We start from the raw sequence: 24,629 nt of genomic DNA on the forward strand, positions 1-24,629 counted from the left end.
GATGCTTGCCTCTAATAGATTGGACATGAACTTGGAATTTTGCCTCAGGATGCTTTTATTTTCAATGCAAGTGTTTATCGCTGGTTGTCTCTTGATTACTGTGTTTTCTTAACTGATTTCTTTCACCTAATTTTCTTTTTTCCTTACTTCTTTCCTTTCTCCCTTCCTTTCTTCTTCCCTCTGTCAGTTTATCTCTCCCTCCCTCCGACCTACAGTCTCTCCTTCCCTCCCTCCCTTCCATCCTTCCTTCTCTCCTTTTCCTTCTTTCAGAAAGTTGAGCCAAGGGCTAGCAAGATTGACTCAGTAGGTAAAAGTACATTGCTTCACAGCCTGATGATGTCTGAATTTGATTCCCACACCCTGCATCAAGGCTGTCCTGTGACCCCACACATGTGCCGTGGCATGCACCCCTATCCTACACACACACACTCAGAAATAATGTGAAGAAAGAGAGGACAGTTAAACCAAAAGTATAAGTTTTCCTATATCCTCTCTTCCCCCTATAGGCACAATCTCGTCTACTATAAGCATTCTGCATCAGAGTAGTGTGTTGGCTATAGCTGGTGGTTATAATTGACATACCATATCTTTAAGAGCTCATATGGTCATGTTGTACCTTCTGATGGCTGGAGAAATGTGTAGTGACATGGATCTACCTAATCTGTCATCAGAATAGTTTCATTGTCCAGAATGTCCTTTGTTCTGTCTCACATTTCTCTCTGCCCTAACCTTTGGCAGTCACTTTTTCCTCACCTGTTTCTATATATTTTTCATCGCCCATTGTTTATAACATATAGCCATTTTTATTGCCTTCTTTCTCTTTTATTTTGTATATAAAAATCTACTTACGGTTTTTTTTTCATGACTTGGTAGCTCATTATCTGCCTTTGCTATCGTTTCTTATTTTGATTGGGTTTAAGTTTTGCAGTTATAAGTTAAGCTGCTATTAACGTGTATGCAGAATTTTGTGTGAACATACATTTTAGTTCATTTAAATAAATACCAAGGATGAAATAAGTACTAGTGAACGCTGGATCATTTAGTAAGGGTCTGCTTACTCCTCTGAGCAACTGCCAAACTATTCCCAAAGTACTATACCATATTGTATTCCTTCTAGCAGTGAAAGTTTGTTTTATGTCCTTGGCAGCATGTAGTGTTTTCTCTGCTTTGGATTTGTCTTCCGGTAGCTGTGTGTCAGAGTCTCGTGATTTTCACTTTCCTAATGACATCTGATATTGAACATCTTTTCATGTGCTTGTCAACTATGTATCTTTCGTGTATATTAGATTTTTTGTCTCTCTCCCTTTTTAAAAATTAAGTAGTTAATTTTTTTTCTGAGTTTGAGTTCTTTATTTTGAGTAGCTGCCCTTTATTACATGTGTGTTTTACAACCCCCTTTTTTCCTTTGTGTGGTTTCTTATTTTTCTTTAGGACAAAAATTTTATTTGTTTATTTTCGTTTTTCTGAACTTTTAGATTTTTTTTTTAAAGAAATTATTATGTTTGTGTATGTGATTTGTGTGTCAGTGCAAATGTATGTGATTGGGGTATGTATGTGATTGGAGGACAGCTTGTGGAAGTTGGTTCTCTCCTTTCACCACAGTTCAAGTCATCATCATACTCAGTTCTTTTTCTGTCTTTCCTGTTTTATGTTGTAGGAATTTTATGTTTGTCTTTACAGTTATGATTTTTTTAGAATTGTCTAACTTCTGTAGTCTGTTCCAAAGGCACTTTACAGGCAGCAGTAAAGGTGCTGGTCAGAACCTGATGCGTTTACAGAGTTGAAAACAGATGTAGGCTTGCCAGTTGCTGAGTCAGTTGTACGGAGTGCCAGAGTATAGGTTCTTCATGGAAAGAGCACTCAGGGAGTGGCTTTGGGGTTACTGCGAGGCGTTTCAGCAGCTTCCAGGAAGACAGGAGGGGGAGAGCAAGTCCTGCCATTCGAGAGATCTGTGGCGGTCAGAGGAACAGTGGGAAAGCCCAGTTTTAGGGGAGACATGCAAGACAAGGCTCCTGTGTTCCAGGGCAGAAGGTTACATCAGGAACACATGATTAGAAATAGGATACCGAAGATTGGGAGTGGGCGAGAGGGAGGGTAAGCTAAGCAAAGACCCTTTCTGCTGTTTTCTATAAAACATTTTTCAGTACGTTCTAGAAATTCAAATTTAGCTAGCTGCTACAACTTTATAAAGAGCTCTACTTGATTATGGCCAGAAATAGGAAGTTTTGTTTTTTTCTGCTCTTGGTATAGGTATGTGATGCATTGTCATATTTTGAAGCTATATAAAAATAGATTTTTAGCCAGACTTGGTGACCCACACCTTCAGTCTCAGTACTTGGGTGACAGAGGCAGGAGGATCCCTATGAGCTCAAGTCCAGCTTAGTCTTTATTGTGTATTCTAGAATCACATAGATCTTGTCTTTAAAACAAACAAACAAACAAACAAACAGACTTTTGTCTTAAAGGATAATCAGATTGCCTCTTTTTTTTTTTTTTTTTTTTTTTACAAGTTCCGAGGGAGTAATTGTATGCACGGTCAAATACAGGCAGTATACGTACTTGTTTTTATTTTGTACGTATTTGCTGTCATGTATGTAGGTGCACGGGATGCATGCCTAATACCAAGGTTGCCAGAAGAGGGCCTTAGGTCCCTGGCTCTCAGTCACTTTTCTGGGAACTGAAACTGGGTCTTCTGCTAGAGCAGCCAGTGAGTGCTCTTAACTGGGACCCTTCTCTCCAGCCCCCATATTTTATTTTATTATTTTAAGGTGAAATTTGTAGTTCTAAAAAAGTTGTGCTGTGTCTTATGATGTTGGTACAAATTTAATATTCACTAGTTTATGACTAAGAGGAAGTTTTGTAAGATTTATTTCTAGACTTAACACGCATTCTTTTTGAAGATAAATAATCATTACCGTTGGGCCTGCATTTATTATTTCTCAATTGTATCTGTTATATATTATGGATCTGAACTGTGCACAGATGTTCTGTTAGTGTTTGTGCTTAGTATCTGAAAAATAAGGAAGAGACTTTGCTAAATGTGGGGCCATAAGTGTTGGGTGCCTTTTTTGTTGGCGAAGTCGTTTTTAATGAATGTAGCATACAATTACTCATAATTCTGTTCTTAAAGCATTTTTGTACCATTCAAAAATGTCTGTTCAATGAATTATTTCATAAAATAGTATTACTTCCCCTAATAGCAAGCAAAGAATACTGGAAACATAGCAAAAGTGTGTACTATTTCTAACGAAGTTTTTAGTGAGTTCTGGTTCCACTGGGTAATTTTTTAAAGGTTCTTAGACACATTAATGTGCAACCTTCAAACAATGTATACTTAGACACATACAGAACTTGAAGGTTAATGTTGGTCTCTGCCTTACATTTTTCCGGCCTGTCAATAGAGTGTAAGAAAAAACTAAATAGTTTTGATTATTAATAACCTAAGTATTTTTTTAATCATCAGATGAAAAATCACTGCTGGAACAGAAACCTTCTAAACCAGCTGCTCCTCAAGTCCCACCCAAAAAGCCCACTCCACCTACCAAAGCCAATAACTTATTGAGGTCTCCTGGAACAGTGTACCCAAAGCGACCAGAAAAGCCAGTTCCTCCTCCACCTCCAGCAGCCAAGTAAGCCTTACCCTAATTTCAATTTAGATGTTGAATACTTACCTTTGACCTAAAGGACTCTGTTGCCTTTGTAAGTTTAAATGTACATTTCCCATATATTTATTTCTTTGTAGACTGTTCTCTTAAATGTTACTCATATTCAGAATAAATGAATGCATTTATACTGTTTTTACTTTTCTGACTTTGTTGTGTTCAGTCTTAGGATTAGCAGCTTATGTCTGTGCATAGTTTTACAGAACAGGGGAAATTAGTATTAGTTTATACAAAATCTTCAATGCCATTAAATCACTATTTAAAAGTTCTATTTAACCTTCAAGTGATTTTTGCATGTTTGTTTTTCTCTTTTCAGAATTAATGGAGAAGTTTCTATAATTTCTTCAAAGATTGAAACTGAGCCAGTATCAAAACCAAAGCTAGATCCGGAACAATTGCCAGTTAGGCCAAAATCAGTGGATTTTGATGCCTTTGTAGCCAGGAATTCAAAAGAAACAGGTAAGCCAGAGTGAATAAGATGGTGTATTCAAAAAGCAGTCAGATGGATTATAAAAACTATAGATTTGTGTATGCAACTTGCAGAAGGAAATAATGGCAACTAGTTGAAGTGGGCTTAGAATTTAGTAGCCAGAGTAGAAAAGAAAGGATGCTAGCTGGGTGAATATAGTCCTGGCTGAGCAGAGAGTCCTCACTGATGAGAAATGAGCAAGACTGACAGAGATGTTTAGTTTCTCACTATGTCTTTATAATGTATTGATCATATCTTTTAAATTAGTCAGAGTTGAGTACATTTTGGTTTTAAAATTCTGAAAATAGGAGCTAGAGAGATGGCTGGGTTGTTAAGAGTACTGGCTGCTCTTACGGAGGTCCTAGGTTCCTTTCCTTGAACCGATGTGGCAGCTCACAACTGTCTGAAACTCATTTCAGGTGATCCTGAAGCCCTCTTCTGGCAGACATCTGTACCTGCATGCATGCTTTTTAAAAGATGTGATAGTAAGATGACCTAGGCTTTCAGAGCTAGCAGTAATTGTGGTTTGTAAAACTTAAAAATCTTTCTCTTCATCTGGAAAAACTTTTGTTATCTACAAGAAAATATTTTTTAAAGATTTATTTATTTATTATGTATACAATATTCTGTCTGCATGTACATCTGCAGGCCAGAAGAAGGCACCAGATCGCATTATAGATGGTTTGAGCCACCACGTGGTTGCTGGGAATTGACGTTAGAACCTCTGGAAGCACAGCCAGTGCTCTTAACCTCTGAGCCATCTCTCCAGCCCCAAGAAAATATTTTTATCATCATTTACAAACAGGCTTCAGTTTTACTAAATAGTGTTTTAAGATTTAGGTTGTTTTTTTATCATCTGTATTGTCCATACTTCTTCCTGGTTCTTTATATAGATAGTGGAAAGCTGGAAGCACAGACATCTTGGTAAAGTTCTACCTTTTAACAGCAGGGATATTTATTTTATACAGTATTTCACATTTCTTTTTAATTTCTTACATTTCTCAAAGGACTTTTTATTTTTAAAAAAATTTTATTGTAGTCCTAGGAAATAGGTGCTACTCCACCCCTTTTGTATGTAAACAGAGTTAGGTACGCAGACTCATCAGCATGCACAGTCATGAGTGGAGAGCGCTAAGGTCCTTGCAGAGATGAGTGTTCTTATGTTCTTCAGAGACTCTCACTGTCATAAGAGACTGGCTTCAGCACTAACATTTTATATTTACACTTAAACTTCAACAGTAATTATACTTAGACTTTTTTCCATAATTTTATAAAATAATGCTATTAAATTTTAAAATTTAAAATACCCTGTTTTCCTTTTTTTTTAAATTTATTTATTTATACAGTACTCTGCCTGCATGTATGCATACAAAACAGAAGAGGGCACCAGATCTCATTATAGATAGCTATGAGCCACCATGTGGTTGCTGGGAATTGAACTCAAGACCTCTAAAAGAGCAGCCAGTGCATCTTAACCTCTGAGCCATCTCTCCAGCCACCCTGTTTTTCTTGTATCTTTTTAGTTCATCATTGCAAAGGCTTTATCCTGAGTTCTTTTAATCATTTGATTTAAATAGTTAATAAGTCTCTGTCATATTTGTAACCTCCCTTCTCTAGATGGTGCTATATTTACTGTAAATATTTGAGAATTGTGTTGCTAACTATAGTTTAGAAAAGTTGAGTAAACTATACTTTTTGCATCTTATTGTTAAAAATTGGCCTTAATTACTATTAAATAATAATGAAAAAAATGATTTAAATTATCCATTTTTATAGACTTTAGTAGTAAAATGATAGAATTCTCATAGCTAATGTTTTTATGTTTACTCAAAATATAACCAGAAATGTTTTCAAAAGTAATAGTTGAAGAAAAACCTGGTTATTTATGCAAATTTAATACTTTAAATAAAAATAACTGGTTATCTTTCAGATTTCCCCAATTTTGTGATCTTTATCACAAAAGTCTTAAATTTGGTTGTGTTCCTTTGAGAATTGAAGGTTGTTTTTAATGACACTTTGTATTACTCTTGAATATCTGTTCTATTTGATTTTAAGGTAGTAGGAGTTTTAAAACACTTTAAATGAAATAAGCTTTTGCTTTTTAAAAAGGTTTATTTTTATTATTTTCAATTACATGTACGTGTGTGTGTATGTGTGTGTGCATATATATGTGAGTTCAGGTTCCTGTGGAGGCCAGAGGCACAGGATTCCCATGGAGCTGATGTTGTAGGTGACTGTGAGCCATCCCATGAGGGTGCTGGAAACTAAACTGTGGTTTCTCCAGGAGCAGTGTCTTCTCTATTTTGTTGATTACTACAAGGTCTCTTAGTAGCCCTGGTTGTTGTATGGCACTCGCTATGTGGATCAGGCTGGCCTCAGCCTTACAGAGATCCACCTGCTGTGCCTACAGAGTGCTGGGATTAAAGGCATTTGCCACCGGACCTGTGCTCAGTATAAGCTTCTAACTGCAGAGCCATCTCTCCAAGCTCTCAGGCTGTCACTTTTTTTCTGCATCTCCCAACAGCCTTTAAAACAAAACAAAACAAAACACATTTGTAGTAGAAACAGTTTATTTAACAATTTTAAACTCCTGGTTGGAAAATTAAAAACTACATGTGTGTCATATCCAGAGTGCTTGTTTACTCTTCATATAATAGACAGGCCTGTGGAACAGACTTTGAAAAGTTAGTTTTTGGCTTAAGATTTTTTCCTTAATAAGTAAACAGTGGTTTAGAGATGCTAAAACTGTTACAAGGCAGGAGATTAGCAGGGAACTTCAAAGTAACTGCTCTTGATTCTTTTCACTTAATTTGGCTAACTTTGGTGGTGTAGCACACTTATGCTCTGTCTTCAGTAGTTATAAATTTGGGGAATTAAGTACAGATACTTTACTGAGCAGTTGTTACATCCTTAGTAGTATGTGGACATAGGTTCTTTGCTAGGATAACCGGTTTCAGTGCTGACAGCAAATAGCTTCTTTTATAAACATCATTTCAAACAAAATTAGTTTTTTATCCTCTCTGTGTGTATAACTTCTATGTAGATTTCTTTAAGGTAATTTGGTAATATTTTTAATGAACATTTGTTTTGACTGTGGCTGCTACTTTTGTACCCTGAGGCCACACGTGAAATTTCCACTGATAAAGTCATGTTGCTTCTCAAAGACTTGATTTTTGAGCATTTTCAATTTTGGGCTATTGAATCTGTCCTTATACTATAGAAGTGTTCTGCTTTCTCTGTGAGTTTTGGGTTGAGTACAACCTCAAATGTGGCATTAGGCTGAAGCATAGTTTCTAAGTCTCAGAAAATGTACAGTAGGGGCTGAAGAGATGGCTCAGTGGTTAAGAGAGAGCATTGTTTTTGTAAAGGACCTGAATATAGTTCCCAGCACCCACATTGAACAGCTCACAACTGCTGGTAACTCCAGGTCCTATGGGTAGGACACCCTCTTCTGGCCTTCCTAGGCACTGGTGTTCCTGTGCGCATATCCCACACAGAGACACGCTCATATAGTCAGAAATAAAATATGTATCTTAAAAAAAAAAAGAAAATGGAAAACATACACGAAAACCTCGTCTTGAGACTTCCAGCATCTTTTAAATAATGTGACATGAACTGGTGTAGAAACCCCACTGACTTCGCTGTTAAAACTGTGGGTTTTGTTTTGTTTGACTGATCATAAGCAGGTTTACTCCTCAGATGATTCTTCTTGCTTAACTTGTGACCAAGTGACCCTGTTTATTCCCTGTCCTCCTGAAACATGGGATGTGGAAGTTACTGTGCATGTTTTATTTCTTTAGCCCTCCACATTTTTTAATCCATTTTTATTTTTTCTGCTTTGATCTGTAAAGGACCTGATTTTCTTACCTCATTCTCAACAATTTTTTTTATTTAAGAGCTACCAATGAACAATGATGTATATATGGAAGTATAGATGCTTTTAAAAAAATTCAAGTCATTCCTAGAATATTTATTTGACTTTTCTTTTTTCTTTTAATGGTAGCAATTTCAGTTCCCACACGAGTGTGTTCATAAATAGCAGTGCTACAATTGCATAACTGTTAAGAAATATGCTTTAATTTTTTTCTCTTTTTCAAATGCTTCATCACAACTTAGTTTTAATGAAAATACCATTACCATTAATTAATCGTAAATTGATATGATTCAGATATTTCTAAAATAATTTTAAGAACCAACAGTATTTTTCAACATTAGTTTTCTTAGAACAGTAGATAGAAAATTTCCTAGTGGCATTGCAGTTACATTGACAAGTTCAGATGAAGCATCTTTTGATGTAAGCATTTAAGATTAAAAGTAAGTTTATACACACACACATACATACATACATACGTACATACATACATACATACATAAACATACACATTTGAGATTCCAAGGATCCATGATATTGCTGAATAAATTACACTTTCTCTTAACATTATAGTTTATTTACTTTTCTTTGAATTTTTTTAATACAATGTAACTTTTCAAATAAGGCTACTATTAAGTAGTAAACATGTACAGTGCTATTTGTATCCAAACCAAGAGCAAAACAGTGCTCCTATTTCTAGTCATCATTCTTTTACCTAGATCATGGAGAGTGAGCATTTAGGCCTCAGTGTCTTTTTTATACACAAACACACATATGTACATGGTTTATGTATATGTACATATGTGTATGTGGATAAATAGAGTTGTCACAGATTGCACTGAATCAAATTAGTGAATTATTTTAAAATACTGTTTATTATTTGGCATATTTTTATTTTACAGTGTCAAAATTAAAATCACCTATATCATTATACTGCACCAAACATTAGAACTTGACTAAAAGATGCTGTAATTTTAGTCACAACTGTCTTATAAGATGTTAGAACATTGATTTGTACCCCTGCCCTTTAAAGTAATAAGCCACCCCTTTAAAGTAATAAGTCACCCTTTTAGAAACAGTCTTGGTATTGTTCAGTGAGTTGTATAATGTGGCTTAAAAACCTTAATGTATATTGAAATTTAAATTTTTCCTTTTGAAAGGCAAAGGAATAAATCTAAAATCTAGTATATGTTTTATGTAAGTTCAGACGGCCTGTGGTTGCTAGACATTGAAATGCTTCTATTCATTCTACAACTGTTCTTTTTTTCCTGCTGTAAAATAATTTTTTTGGTTTAGTCTTTTTTCTAGACATTCCTATCCTTGACTTTTCTTTCCAGATTTTGTTTCCTAGCCTGTTTGCCATGTTTCCTCCCTTCTTACGTGTCAGGAAATTATCCTCCCCTTCTCCATTTTGGTAAGATAACAATTTATAAAAGAAATCAAAGTACTGTATTCAGTATAATAGGTGGTGCACATCGATCTTTGTCTTTGTAAATGCTAAAAGTGTACGTGTGTGTTTGTCTATTTATTCTAACACTTACGGTTTTCCATTTTAAAATAAAATCAAGTTCAGTTTTAAAATCTTTCTTGATTATAATTTAAAATAGTCTTTTAATAATACATCTCCAAAAAATTGACAATCATACAAATCAGATTTTCTCCCATAATTGGTTATTTTGTTTGGCTTAAAGGACAAAACAAAACCCTAAAAACAAAAAAATCTGTCCTTGTCTTCCTCAGAACATACAGAAGTGCAAGTGGCTGTCATAGTGACAGGTGTGACTGTGGAGTTGATGCTTCTTATGTGAATTTCACAGTGTGAATCTTTTATTAATTAATCTTAGATCATTCATAAAGGCTTCAGAGGTATCATAAATCCAAATGTGCACTCTTTCTGTTTAATCTGATGTTGTAAATGGAGAACCTGAGAGAGTTTTAGAATGTAGAATTGTCTTGGTGTTGTCACCCTAAATTGGACATATGAAGACATTTTACACGAGTATGCTGTATTTTTGTAAATCTACATTAAAAAAAATTTATCCTTTCTCTTTCATTTTCTTTAATTTCTTCCATACTTTTCTGTTCTGTTGCTTTTTTTTTTTCCCTCTACAAGTTGCTTAAATATGCATTTGAAAATTATTTCTTTGGTCAAAATGATAGGGTTTTACTTTTCAGAGTCTTTTCATAGGTCATCAATAAACATTTATCATTTAACATTTTATACCAATTATTTTCTTTAATAAATTCACAAACAAAATGACATATAATTACACTTACACCAAACCTTTTAAATTATACAATTCATTTTCTATTAATGTTGCTTATTTTTTTACCACAGTTTGCTATATTTTCTAATTAGAATTATCAAAAGACCAGAAAATGAAATTGATTTTTTAATAAGCCTCTGTTTTGATGTATTTGTTCAAGGTAGAACACAGAAAGTAATCTATAAAAGCCTCCAGTTATACAGTGCATATTTCCAAAGTGATGCTCCTTTTAACCTTGCATACTCTATCTCTTAAATGAAAACTCTGTAGATTACATTGACTATAAAGTTTGATGAATTAAACTTTGAGGTTAATGATGAAATTGTTTAGGTCTATAGAAAGAGACAACAGATCACTGAATTTGGACATGTAAGTGTCTGATAAGTCTTAAAACTATCAGACGAATGGTAATGAGAAAGAAGAGTCTCCTAATATTAGGATATTTTGGCTGTGGTTAATATTTCTATTTGTTATCTGAGCATCAGGAAGTTACACTGATCATGGCAGTATCAGGAATTTACAAAAGCTTCTTGTACTGTGAGTAGACATCTTAGCTTCAGAGTAATAACAGCTTGTTTAAGATCTTTTGGTTACTCTAGCAAACTCCAGGCAGTACATACCATTATTTAAGAGGTATGAGTTACAGTATATATCTTTTATGTCCTTAAACATGAATTAATTTGGTACGGTGTCACCTAGCTTTTGATTGATGGCAGAGAAACAAGTTAGTCATCTGTGTAGCATTTATACTTGATATCTGATTTGCATTAGATTTATAACTAGCTCATGATTTTTATTTAATGCCTAAGTTTTGTTTGAGTTCTGACTATAACATACATGTTCATGTAGCTAAATCATAACTTCACTTTATATTAATAATATTTAGAAAACAACATGGTATCAGATACAGTTTAGTCCTTCAAATTTGACATTAGTACGCAGTATGAAGTTTAAATGGTCGTACATGTAAAATTTTCTGTAAGTTGTAATTATTTGGGAGTTTAAGTAGATTTTTTTTAAATGTGAAAATCTCAGATGGCAGCTTTTTATTGTACTGCAGTTCACGGTACAGAATTCTTCTTATAAGAACTTCTTGTTGACCCTTACTCTATTGGAACAGGTCTTACGTGGTTAAAAGGTCTTAGTGTATCTGGTAGAAAGATTGTTTTTTGTTTTTTCTTTTTTAGTATATATGAACATGGGTATTGTTTTCCAAATGCATATATAAAGCACTGGTCAATCTGTGAACTCTTCAACATAGTTGTTGCTTGTATGTAATTCATGCTGTAAGAAGTCAGAAATAGGATTTTTTACCTTTTAGAAAGAACAACTCTTTTAGTAATACTTATTTTTATTCTCTAGATACTGTAAATTTTGATGACATAGCTTCCTCAGAGAACTTGTTACATCTCACTGCAAATAGACCCAAGATGCCTGGAAGAAGGTTGCCTGGCCGCTTCAACGGTGGACATTCTGTGAGTTTCTTTTGCTTTAGAAAAAAGTAGAAGATTAAGAAAATACTAAGAAGAGAATGAGCAGATTTATAGTCACACCTAATTTTTAAAATCCAGAAAGTACCTTATGATTCTTTTTTTAAGGAAATGCAAGAAAAAAAGATATATTCAGTTCAGTAGAGTCTTGCATGAAAGGTCCCAGAATCAGAAAATAGAGTTGTCCTGAGACCACAGTCACAGAGCACAGGGCCAAAGGGGAACAGTAACTTTGTTCAATGAGCACAGCAGGAAAAGAGGTACCTTCCCTAGCTCCTGGTAATTCCTACTTTTGTAGTATTTATTCTTATAGCTGAGTAACTTCTTTCCATGTTTTCTATTTGTTGTTGGAATGTGTATGTACTTTTGTCTGTCTGTCTGTCTATCTATCTATCTATCTATCTATCTAAGCACCCTGCTGCTTTAAAACAGCTCAGTGAAAACATTTTTTATTTCTATGAGGAAAGCTACTTTTGCCCTTCAGATATGTAAAAGTGCTGTTCAGCCTAAAGTTCTGTGACATCTTGTCCACAGCTGTGAGTAGTAGGGACAGCAGCATTTAAGTGGTGGGAGTGTTGCACAAATTCTTACTAAGGTTTCTTTTTTATGAAATGTGTCTTGATTTCTTTCTTTCTTTTTCTTTTTTTTTTAATGCTATTTAGCCAACTCAAAGCCCAGAAAAAACCTTGAAGCTACCAAAAGAAGAAGATAGTGGCAACCTGAAACCGTCAGAATTAAAAAAAGATACAAGCTACTCCTCAAAGGTAACTCCATCATGGCCTAAGATTTGTTCAGTTTTTAAGATGCATTATGGCCATCATAGTCATGAAAATTTAAGATGTCCTTTTAGAAAAATTATTTTTTTTCTCTTTTCTGCCAAGAAATAAATTCTTTCTGAAAAGTACATTGTTAAGCTTAAGTCATGCTGTCCTCTTCAGCTCTTTTAATAAGAGAAAAAACACTGAGCTTATTTTAAAGAATGTGCTATATGATTCATAGTCCCAAGGCACAGGTCTGTGCATTGTTTTATTTTCTTACTAAACATACACCTGGGAATTAGTTCACATAAAAGATTTTGGGGTATGGTGCCTATTTGTTTAGAGAGCGGGTCTGTCTGCGTGGCCCTGACTTCTCTGTACCTTCATATGTTGACCAGGCTTTCTCAAACAGCTCGCGTTCATCCTCTTGCCTCCACCCCCAAGGCATCTGTGACCATGCTCAATGCTCATAAAAGAACCTTAGCCTAATTATTTCTGGGGGCTAGCAGATTGGGAACCATGGTTTGTTCACTCATTGTTTGGTTTGGCTCTTGGCACTCTCGTAGCCATTCAGTGTGTGCTGGGATTAGTGGCCGAACAGGTGTTCCCATCTACCACATGGTGATGCTTCTTTTCTAAAGTTATAATTTTATTGAAGACAGTTTTGTTACAAATTAAAGTTTTCATTTTATTCCTTGTTTTCATACCAGAATATTTGGCCACTTCTTGAATTTATCAAATATATTTAATCTGATTCTCTATAACTTCTAAAATGGCTGAAATCCTCAGGTAGTTTATGGACATAACTAAATTCTTAATAATTCCTTATAAGTGAGGCTTTAGATATTTGTAACAATAAAGATTAAAATAGCATCTCAGTGTCAATACAGTTTTATTTTTTAGGTGTCTCACTAGACAAACTATCCATTAGATAAGCCAGTGGGCATTTTCTTTCCTTTAAAAATTTAAAGTGATTACAGATTTGTTGTATTGATTTTTTTTTTCCCACAGCAATGAATACAAAACTGCTTTTGGAATTTCTGAGTTTTATCATTTATCCTTTTTTAAATGTTTTTATTCTTTGAGAATTTCATATTTTGATCACATTCTTTCTCCTCCCCCAACTCTACACACACACACACACACACACACACACAGACACACACACACACACACACACACACAGACACACACACACACACACCCTTCCCACTCAACTTCACATTTTCTCTCTCTTGACAAAAACCAACCCCTAAGAAAACAAGGAGTCCAGTTTGTGCTGGCCAACTACATCTGAGTGTGGGGCCTGCCCTGTTAGGTACCTGGCCTCACTCCATTGAAGGAAACTGCGTTTTCCTTCTCCTAGCAGCTGTTATTTGCATGTAACTTCTTTGCCAGTGATGGGACTGTGTGTTCACGTCCCCTTGCCTGAACTGGATGTTGTATGTCTTTAACTTGTGTAGGTCCCGTGCATGCTGTGTCTCTGAATTCATATGTGCATATGCCCTGATGTGTCTGGAAAACACTCTTTCGTTGAACGCACCCAGCACTGCTGGCTCTTAACATCTTTCTGCCCCCTTTTCTGCTTAGATCACTGTACTGTGAGGGAAGGGGTATGACATAGACATCCCATTTAGGGTTGAGTACTGCAAAGTCTCTTATTCTGCACGTCAGTTACGTACCGTCTGCTGCTCAAAAGCCTCTCTAAATGGGGGTTGAATAATGTGCTGATAGGAAGTTCTGGTTGGAACTCAGATTTCAGGCTGAAGCAGTCCCACACTCAGTGTAGTAGCTTATTTTCTTGAAGCATAAGTTCACCATCCGTTTTCTAAGAGGCTTGAAGTCAGAATTTCAGAATTTGCATATATGTAAATAATATATTTTAGGGCTGGTACTCAAGACTAAACATAAAAGGCAATTGTTGGGGCTGGGGAGATGGCTCAGCAGTTAAGAGCACTGTCTGCTCTTCCAGAGGTCCTGAGTTCAATTCCAGCAACCACATGGCAGCTCACAACCCTCTGTAATGAAATCTGATGTTTTCTGGCGTGCAGGTGTACATGCAGATAGAGCACTCATATACATAAAATAACTAAACAAACAAATAGAAAAATTGGGGGGGAAGACTCTACAACAATAAAATATATGTGTAGAGTAAATATATATAAAAAAAGAAGGCAATTGTTTCTTATAATTCTTTACCCACATTTAAGCATGCCTGCAGTTTGAAACTCATTACAAAGTCTGGTGTAGAATTTTTAAGGTAGGGGATTTTTCAGATTGGGAATGCTTAATATGTACTGGAATAATTGCTGGTAATAATACTTGCTGTAAAAGTATTGTGACCTGGGAATGTTGCTCAGTTAGTAGGGTGATTCCCTAGTTTACACAAAGTCCTAGGTTTAATCCTCAGTACTACATAAACTGTAATCTAAATACTTGCATGGTAGGAGACAGGAAGATTAGAAGTTTAATAGATGAGGATCTAGAGTTGTAAGCCAGCCTGGACTAGTGGATCTGTGTTAAAAAAATAAAATCCAGGAAAAACAAACAAACAAACCATAATCTTCTGAATTTAGTATTAGATGCAAATGTAAAGGGAAAATTTTTGTTTTTCAGCCATCTCTTTCAACACCTTCAAGTGCTTCTAAAGTAAATACAGCTGCTTTTGTAACTCCATTAGAACTCAAAGCTAAAGCAGAAGCAGATGATGGGAAAAAAAATTCCCTGGATGAACTCAGAGCCCAGATTATTGAATTATTGTGTATTGTAGATGCACTGAAAAAGGATCATGGGTAAGTAACTCTTCTTTGTAACATGTACAAAGACTTCTTTTAGGTTTTGTACCTGAAGCCATAATCTCCTAAGTATACATGTGCGTATGTCTCCAAAGACATTTGTATTACAACACTTTGAGCAAAGACGTTGATGGGAACACTTGCTACAGTGGCTCAGTTCTAGAAGTTCTTATGCTTAGGCAGGAGTTGGCCAGGCACATACGCTAATAAGCCTTGAAAATACTGAGCAGACTGCATTGATATTTCGGGTGTGATCTAAATCCTCGTACTTGACTCTTGGAGGACTTTGATGTCTGTTTCTGCTAGGCTTACATTAGATGGTTACAAAATGAATGGGTCCCAACTCAAAAGAGATCTCTAAAGCCCTCCTGTTAACTCTGAAAATATTTATTGATGGTGTTGTGTTATGGATCAAGCCCAGAGTGTGGTGCTAATGCACTGTACTACCGTTGACCTATGTCCACAGCCCAAAAGGTTGTGATATGGTATATAGTAGGACATACCAACCCCCTCCCCAAAGTTTTAGATCTAAAGGAAGTTTGTAAGATACTGTATTGTAGACCCCTCACCCTTTTAATGAAGAAAGGGTAGAGAAGTAAAGCTATTTACCTCATGATCGCACAGTTCATGAATGTCAAGGCCAACACTAAACCTTTGTTTACTGGTTTACAGATATTTTGATCTATTGATATTTTAGCCATAACCTTGCAAAAGTTCCATCGGTACTGGAACAGATGAAATTAAGCTTTAGGTTCCCATCTCATCAGTGTTCCCTCCATGACCTCTGGTTGAACTTTCTGTTTGCTAAATAAACTGCTTATACTGTTTAGAATAAGAAAGAAAGAAAAGTAAAAGTAAAATTTAACAGCCTGGATGTAATTTAAAACAATTTCTGAAAAGCCAGAATACAAAGTACACACTTAAAGAATGACTATGTAGAAGTGGTACAAAATATATTTGGAAAGAATGACTTTAGAAATGTAGGTTAGAGGAAAAATGAAGATGTGACAACATGAGTTAAAGAATATAGATTATTGGCTGGAATATTTTGGTTTGCGGAATTTAATATAGTATTTAATTGGAAACAGGGAGGAACTTGAAATCTAATTATTTTACCATGTTCAGTGACAAATATAATATAATGGTTTCTCTACTCCCATACTAGCTCCCAAATAAGGACACTGAGACCTATTACATTTATTAAGCTTTAATGCACCAAACTAGGTAGATACTCATTTATTCTAAATTGTCTGTGATGGTCTGTACTATTTCCTAATCATGTGCCACATTACCTGTCCTAGAGGCCTCATCCTGGCCATTCCTGCTCCATCTTTGTCTTCATGAAACTGATAGCAGTTATGGTAGCATGCACAAGATCTCTGCAAGATTAAGCCAGACCAAATCCCAGTAGGAAAAGAGGAGGTCGGGACAAAGTTTTGCCCCGAGCTAAGGATTTATTGGCTGTTGACAGCTACCAGAGAAGGAAAGTCAGTTTTCTTTAAAAGTACAGCATGCTTCAGTGAAAGGCCACACATCTCAGACTACATGGGCAGCACAGATTGATAGATTTTTAAAAACTAAAAAAAAAATAAAATAAAATAAAAAATAATACTAATAAAAAGGAAGACACAAGTTTGGGGAGGAGGTGGATCTGGGTGAGTTGGAGGAGGGTTAAATATGCTGATTTCTGTGCCTCGAGATCTGCTTGTAGTCTGGACATGGGCATTGTCATTTCTGTGAAGAATCTCCTCTCTCAATGTTGTGTAAAAATTGTTCTCCATCACCTCTGATTGGTTAATAAAGAAGTGGATCAGCCAATAGCTGGGCAGGAGAGTTGGGGCTGGAGTTCAAATTCCTGTTATGTGCCCTAGGTAGGAGAGGAGGGAAGAAGAAAGTCACTGGGCTATGAAAGGGTCACTGTGAGGAGAGAGATGGAGCAGGAGTGACCAGGGCAAGGCTAGAGGGCAGGTAATGGGGCACATGACTGGGAAGTAGTCCAGACCAGCATAGATGGGTTAGAATAAATGAGTATTTGCCCAGCTTAGTACTTTAAAGCTTATTAATAAATGAACGTAATAGGTCTTTGTTTCATTATTTGGCAGTTTGAGCAGGAGTAGAAAAACCTTTATTTTTACAGTCATCATTACAGGAAGGACAGTAGTGTACAGGCAAACATTGTGCTGAGTTGCTGAGAGTTTTACATCTTGATCAGCAGGCAGCAGGAGGAGACTGACACATACTGTCTAGACTTGAGCTTATGAGACCTCAAATCCTGCCCCCAGTGACACACTTCTTCCAACAGAGTCACATCTCCTCCAGCAAGGACATACCTCCTAATAGTGCCACTCCCTGTAGAACAAGCATGCATCCTCTGGGGTGCCATTTCTAATCAAAGCACCACACATTGTTTCCTGGTAGTTAGCCACCACCTCTGGCTCCTATGTGCTTTTTGTCTCCTATTTTACAATGGTCCTGATCCTTGGGAGGAAGAAGTATGATTTCTCATTTTGGGTTCAGCATTCTACAGTCTCTTATTCTCCATACCATGGCCAGTTTTGGATCTCTGTCACCATCAAGTACAAGTAGAAGCTTCTCTAATGAGGGCTAACAGATGCATTGATTTATGGTTGTAACAATAAGTCATTTAGGAATTGGCTTAGCCATATGCCCATTTAGCAGAGCATCAGTAATATGTTCTAAGAGCCGTGTCTACCTAAAGGTTTTTGGCCTGATAATGGTACCTCGGTATGGATTTCTTCTTTGAGAGGAGATTAAATGTAATCATAAAACAGTTGGTTATTCCCATGATGTTCATGCCACCACAATAATCATTGCATCAGTAGCATGATTATTGTAGCTCACAGAGTTCATACGGGGTTACTTTTCTACTTTGATAGCATGTACCTTTCAGTACTGTGAAAGCTAGAAAGTAGATATAAAATTTCCAGGTCAGTAACAGCTTTAGTTTTCTATGTTCTAGTTACTCAGTTACGTGGTATCTTTAACACTAGGGTCTTACTGTTAAGTTCTGGAGGATAAGAATAGTATTAGCAATAGCCTGTAATGTTTGGAGGCTGGGGGAGGTAGCTATGATATCATTGGCCAACAACTCTAAAGGAGGCTTTTTTTTTTTTTTAAGTTTTTTGAGACAAGGTGTAGCCTGTGTAGCCTTAACTGTCTTAGATTCACTTTGTACAGCAGACTGGCCTAGAACTCACAGTGATCTATCTGCCTGTGCCTCTTTGAGTGCTGGGATTATAGGCGTACACCACCGTACCCAGATGAGATTGCCAATTTTTAGTAGTTGGCTTTTTATTTGTTAGCTGTGGTGTCTATTAGGATGATTGTTCTATTCCAGGGTAAATCTATTTTAACTCTTTTACTTACTTACTTTTATTTTATGTGTATAAGTGTGTAGGTATGCTGTATATATGCCTGTACCCTGAGAGGCCAGAAGAAGGCATCAGATCTTATAGAACTAGAGTTATAGCTGCTTGTGAGCTGCTGTGTGGGTTTTGGAAACCAAACTAGACTCACCTTGTAGACCAGGCTGGCGTCAAACTCACAGCAAACTCGCAGCTATCTGCCTGCCTCTGCCTCCCAGAGCGCTGGGATTAAAGGTGTGCATCACCACACCCTGCTCTTAGTTTTTTATAGTGTGTGTGTGTGGGTGCGCTCACACACACACCTCTATGATAGTAAGTTTCTATATGATGTTTTTGAATGGTCTTTAGTGTTATTTATATGAGGAGGGATGAAATAATACCAAAAACTTTTTTTTTTGGCCATTGAAAGTCTTTATTCCAGCTGGCCAGGGCCACACCCAAGTGTTCAGGGACCTGGGTGTCATCCCAAATGTCCAGAACATGATTTTTAAAAAAGTTTTTATTAATTACACTTTATTCACTTTGTATCCCCCCTGTAATTCTCTCCCACCTCCCTTCTCTCCCTTCCCCTTCTCCATGCATGCTTACCCCAAGTCCACTGATGGGAAGGTCTTCTTTTCCTTGCTTCTGATCCTAGTCCATTAGGTCTTATCAGGAGTGGCTGCATTGTCTTCCTCGGTGGCCTGGTAAGGCTGCTCCCCCCTCAGGGGGAGGTGATCAGAGAGCAGGGCAATCAGTTCATGTCAGAGACAGTTCCTATTCCCAGACATTTTTATTATTATATCTGTTTGTGTGTGTTTATGTGTATGTGAGTATAATGCCTACAAAGACCAGAGGAGGATGTCAGATATGCTGGAACTTAAGTTCTGAGTGGTTGTCAGCCACCTCATGTCAGTGGTAGGAACCAAACACAGGTTATCTGGAAGAGATTTTTCAAATCCTATATTGGACTACTCAAACTAAAGAATTTGAAACTTTTTTATGAACATGGTCATTGTTCTTAGGAACCTTTTCTTTGTGTGCTCTGTGTGTGTGTGTGTGTGCGCGCGTGCGTGCGCGCGTGCGTGCTTGTGCATGTGCGTGCTTGTGCACTTGTGCATGTGTAAGTTAAAGCTCCAGTTGACATCAGTGAAATAGGCTGTTTAACAGGAAAACTGAACAATAATACTTTGCCTTTAGGAAAGAACTGGAAAAGCTACGCAAAGAATTAGAAGAAGAAAAGGCCATGCGAAGTAATCTAGAGGTAATGTATTTCCAGTTTAGCAAATACAAAGTTTTGTTCCTTTCTCTCTCAGCTCTCTTGGTTCTGCTACCATTTAGACTCTCCTACCTCAGGTGGACACTGAGCCACCTCCTAGTAGCAAGTTCTTAAGTTTTATGTTGACTCTAGCATTGTTTATTCATGCAGTTAAAAAGAGGGTTTTTTGCTTGCTAGTTTGAGAATCACACATGGGGCCTTGTGTATGTTGTCTTGAAGGTACTTTGTTACCATAGCTTGGTTGATATCTGACAGGTCTCCTTTTGGCACCTTTGTTTCTTTGTATGAAAGTACTCAATTCTCCGTACCCTTATTTAAGACAAAGCTTTCTTCATCGTCCAGCTGCCCATCCAGCTTGACGTGCTGTAGTTGTTTTCACTTTTTATTTAAGGGGTGGCTCTCACTCTATCCACTAAAAATATCCTATATTTTCTGTTTTGTTTACCTTGAAATCAGTCCTTTTTCCTGTTTGATTTCTTGAGACAGGGTCTTACTTTGGCACAGCGTAGCATTAAACCCATTACACTATTCCTGCCTTGGCTTCCGAACATCTGCTACCACATCAGCCTCAGCCTCCTTTTTAGCTTATGCTCGCTGGGGGAAGAGCTAGGTCTTTCTTCAGCTTCTGCAGCATGTCACAATGTGCCATTACCACCTTCTGAAAGGTGTTTTGGGTCAGTGGCCCTGCATTCTTTCTACTTTCTCTTTCCTTTTTCTTTCACAAGATTTTTTTATTCATTGTATTTTCGTGTGTGGGGTGTAATGTGTGTGTGTCTTGATTTTTTTTTTCCCATACTTATTCTAGCTCAAAAAGAACTACATTTTTTTTTTTTTCTTATTTCTTGCCACTTAGGAACTTGCATTGTATTTTGTATTAACACTCTTATTCAACAGTATTAGTTTTGCACTCTGGGGATTTTGATGTTGAAATTCTAATTCAAACGCTGGGAAGTGTGGTCACGTGGTACAGATGGGCTAACTTAAACCTTACTAAAGGTATCTTATATTGCCCAATTTATGTTTTGTTTTTAGGTGGAAATAGCAAAGCTGAAGAAAGCTGTTATGTCTTCTTGAGGTGGTGGACCTAGTGTTCTTAGCACTGGAGTTACAACACTATGAACTTAACTGACTTGTTAAAGACAACAGATGTGGTGTTGTGAGAAGAAAAAGAGGATGTGAACTGTGACATCTATCAAAAAGTTGGGGGGTGACTTTTTTTATATATATTTTGTTTGCCAATATGAAAAAATAATGAGGCCTTATTTCTTACTGTGCTGGGATTGCAAACATTTCTATTGTTTGCCTGAACATACTACTGAATCTGTATAAAAAGGAAAGAAGTTCACAATAGTTTTTTTATTCAAACGTATTATTTTTAAAGAGTTCTATACTATAAATATCGTAATATCTTTACAAATAAGCTGTAAGATAAACTATTTGAGATGGACGGGTTAGCTTTATAGTAACTAGAGTCACTGCTTTCCAGTAATACATAGGGCATGAACTTGTATACGTACATACACTACACCACATAAACACACACACATACAACACACACTAAAACACAACACACACAATACACATACAACATACATGTACATTTACTTTTAGCTTCTTATCCAGGATTACACTGTTGTGCCTGTTTGTCTGCAGTGCTGTTTGTATATTGGGTGATAAAATAGGAGTTCCTAGTTACCAGGATCCTCACCCATGAATTACTAATCATTAATGAAATAATAAAAATAAATCAAACTTCTTGAGTGTTCTGTAATGCTCACACTATAGGATTATTAAAGGAATTTAGTTAAGACATACTGGACTAAGCTTGGGAAAAATAGGAGCTTTGTTCTAAATTCATAAGGAATCTAAAAATGTCATGCTAATTCTTGTTTGTGCCTAGACACTGCAGCACATGTGAAATATGTAAACATCAGCCTTAATGCTGTACTCTTATGCTCATTCTACACTCGTAAATATTATCATTTCATTATCTTGTAAACCCAGATCTTTTCAAAATTCAGAATGAGGTTCCATATTTGGAAAACTATTGTGTAAACACTCAGGTTTTACAGATGTAATTTATCTAATAGAACAAACTAACTCCAAAGATATTTTGGGCTGTTACTTATGTAAAATGTTAAAACAGTGATAGTATCTCACAAGTAGTAATATTATAGGTTATGTAAATTCAGTACAGTTGCCCACATTGAATATCATTTCACAATGGATGCTTAGTCATTTCTTCAGCTTCACATTCAACAGTTGAACATTTTAGATAGGATCAACCACATTCAAGGTGGTATGGCTACAGACCAGGTGAACATTTAAGAATTGTATCTGTCATGCAACATGTCTAAAAACACAGGTTAATTTTAAAATGTGAAATGTATTGTATTTGATTTAAAAAAAAAAGTTAGGTTTTAAGCTTTACTCTGGTAAATGAATATCAGATTGTAAGTTGTCATGCTTCTTAACAAAACCAATTCTTTTCTTTACATTTTAATCTTAAAATAGAAAAATGTTTTTAAGTGTGATTTCTTGTGCTGTTTCAAGTAAGAGAGAATTGAAGCAGAAAATAATAGAATTGCCAACACAAAATTACACTTGATTAACTTCTGGGTCAAGCTGATTGTACATTAAGTGTGCATTTTAGCTTTTCTGTTTTGGTTTTTGACACAGGGTTTCCTATATCCCAGGCTGGAATTGACATTGTTATGTAGCAAAAATGGTTTTAAACTTCTGGTCCCCCACCCTCGGCCTCCTGAGTGTAAGGATGATAGGCATGCCCACTTTGCCTGGCCGTTTTAACCATTTCAAGTGTGAGCTCATCTCATGAGGGATTGTTGGTGATCACAATTGTTCCATTTTATTTTTATCTTACGTGATTGATTACTCAGGAGAATTATTTGCTTCTTGTTAATGTATCAGTTCTCAATGATGGTCCTCGGATGATGGTAAAGCACCCCACTCTAGAAATCTTCTACCTTTCCCACTGGAAGATTTGTGTCTACTCGCCCTGCTGGGAGGGAAAGTTCTCAAGTTCAAGCTATGTTCTTTTCCCTTTGAAGGTTTTTTTTTTTTTAATAAAAAAAGTAACAAATATTCAACAGTAGGTGAGTGACTAATTATGCTTTCTGGCCACATACGTAGCCAAAAGATGCTAATTAAAATATAACAAATAGGGAAAGAATTCTAATAGAAAAGCATATAACAGGAAAATGAATTTATGGGATATAAACATGAGTAAGAAAAGTAGAAGCACAACTCCTAATTGTATACTAAATTTTCGTGTGCAGTATGGTGCCTTTTTACTATGTATCATTGATCTGATTGGCGATCTTGGCCCCAGCAACACACATTTTAATATTTGTAAGCTATTAAAAGGTTTATTTGAGCCACGTATAGTGACAGTCTGCCTGTAACTTGCAGACTGAGGAAGGGAAATCATGAGTTTGAGGCCAGCCTGTGCTGCATAGGGGACCCTGAGTACAAGAAAGGAAACAGTCTTCCTGGAGGTGGGGGTATTTTCGCTAGTCCATACAGCCAGAGTGGCAGTGAAGACTGCAGGCCATGCCTTTTTCTTCTCGGTCAGAATAGAGAAGTCATACTGTCTTCTTTCCATGTGCCTGTTTTTCTGCCCATAACAAAATAGTTCAGAAAAAAACAACAACACCAAAAAACAAAACAAGCAAGCTTGAACTTAAAGGGGAAAAATGATTCCTTTAAGATAGTAATTTGCCAGTATTTGCCCTTGATATGGAACATTTGCTATTTCTAAAGTTAATGTCACAAAATGATATGTAATAACTTAGAGTAAACCCCCGACACGTACGAGTATAAAAGATAGAAATGAATCTGTCATTGCCAAATTACTAGTGAATGTATAGTTCAGATTTTCTGTTCTTTGAAGCATAGTACTACTAAGATTCTAATGGAATTCCAATGTTATTTTGATGTGTTTATGACTGCTAAGCTTACTTCTTATAAAGCTGTTAACTATACAACATACAAGACTTCATAGAAAAGACTGAAGAGACAAAAGAGAATGGCTGGTCTTAACAGAGGACTTCTTACACTCCTTACTGTGATCACAGACAAGAAAAATGTTCCAAGTGCTCTGTAGATTTTTCTGATGAATGTTTTATGCTTGCATTTAAACTTGAAATGTATGAGCAGAATGAGACAATCTTTACAATCAGAACTGAGAAGTGTTACAATTGAATGGCCTTGTGCTGTAGCAATAAAATGACCAAGTGCAATGACTTTAATAAAATCATCTTTCAAAAGTTGCTGCTATGAATACTTTTAGTTACAGAATTCTAGCCTTGTATATCTTATCTTGCCTTCTGTTACCTACTATGTGATGTAGTTGATGTCTTGACAATCTAACATTCCAAAATCCACATATTTCATATATATATATATATAACTATATATGAGGAATCTCAGAATAGTATATGAATTTTTTTACAGGTGCTGTTAAAGGAAATGAAAACATGCTTTCCCTCAAAAAGAAAAAAAATAATAAAGAATTATGTTGCTGCTTGTGTCAGTCTTTATTGGTTATTGCTTATCTTAGTTAACTCCTGAGTTCCTAAACATGACTAAACATGATCAAGGCACTTACAAGTGGAAGCATTTGACCCCTGATTTCAGAGAGTAGAGTCCATGGC

At 36.2% G+C, this 24,629-nt stretch overlaps 1 protein-coding gene across 1 annotated transcript in view; it reads left to right on the forward strand.

Annotated features, from left to right (window-relative positions):
- Positions 1-24,245, forward strand: part of Cd2ap (CD2 associated protein) — a 66,393-nt gene extending 42,148 nt beyond the window's left edge. The window contains exons 12-18 of the mRNA XM_021650413.2: positions 3,464-3,629; positions 3,979-4,121; positions 11,632-11,744; positions 12,422-12,523; positions 15,134-15,309; positions 19,878-19,941; positions 20,989-24,245. Coding sequence (XP_021506088.1) covers positions 3,464-3,629; positions 3,979-4,121; positions 11,632-11,744; positions 12,422-12,523; positions 15,134-15,309; positions 19,878-19,941; positions 20,989-21,030 — 806 coding nt within the window. The 3' untranslated portion in view covers positions 21,031-24,245. The remainder of the gene's footprint in view (positions 1-3,463; positions 3,630-3,978; positions 4,122-11,631; positions 11,745-12,421; positions 12,524-15,133; positions 15,310-19,877; positions 19,942-20,988) is intronic.
- Positions 24,246-24,629: the final 384 nt, after the last annotated feature.

Source organism: Meriones unguiculatus, chromosome 16, assembly GCF_030254825.1.
Source record: "Meriones unguiculatus strain TT.TT164.6M chromosome 16, Bangor_MerUng_6.1, whole genome shotgun sequence".
NCBI classification, from domain to species: Eukaryota; Metazoa; Chordata; class Mammalia; order Rodentia; family Muridae; genus Meriones; species Meriones unguiculatus.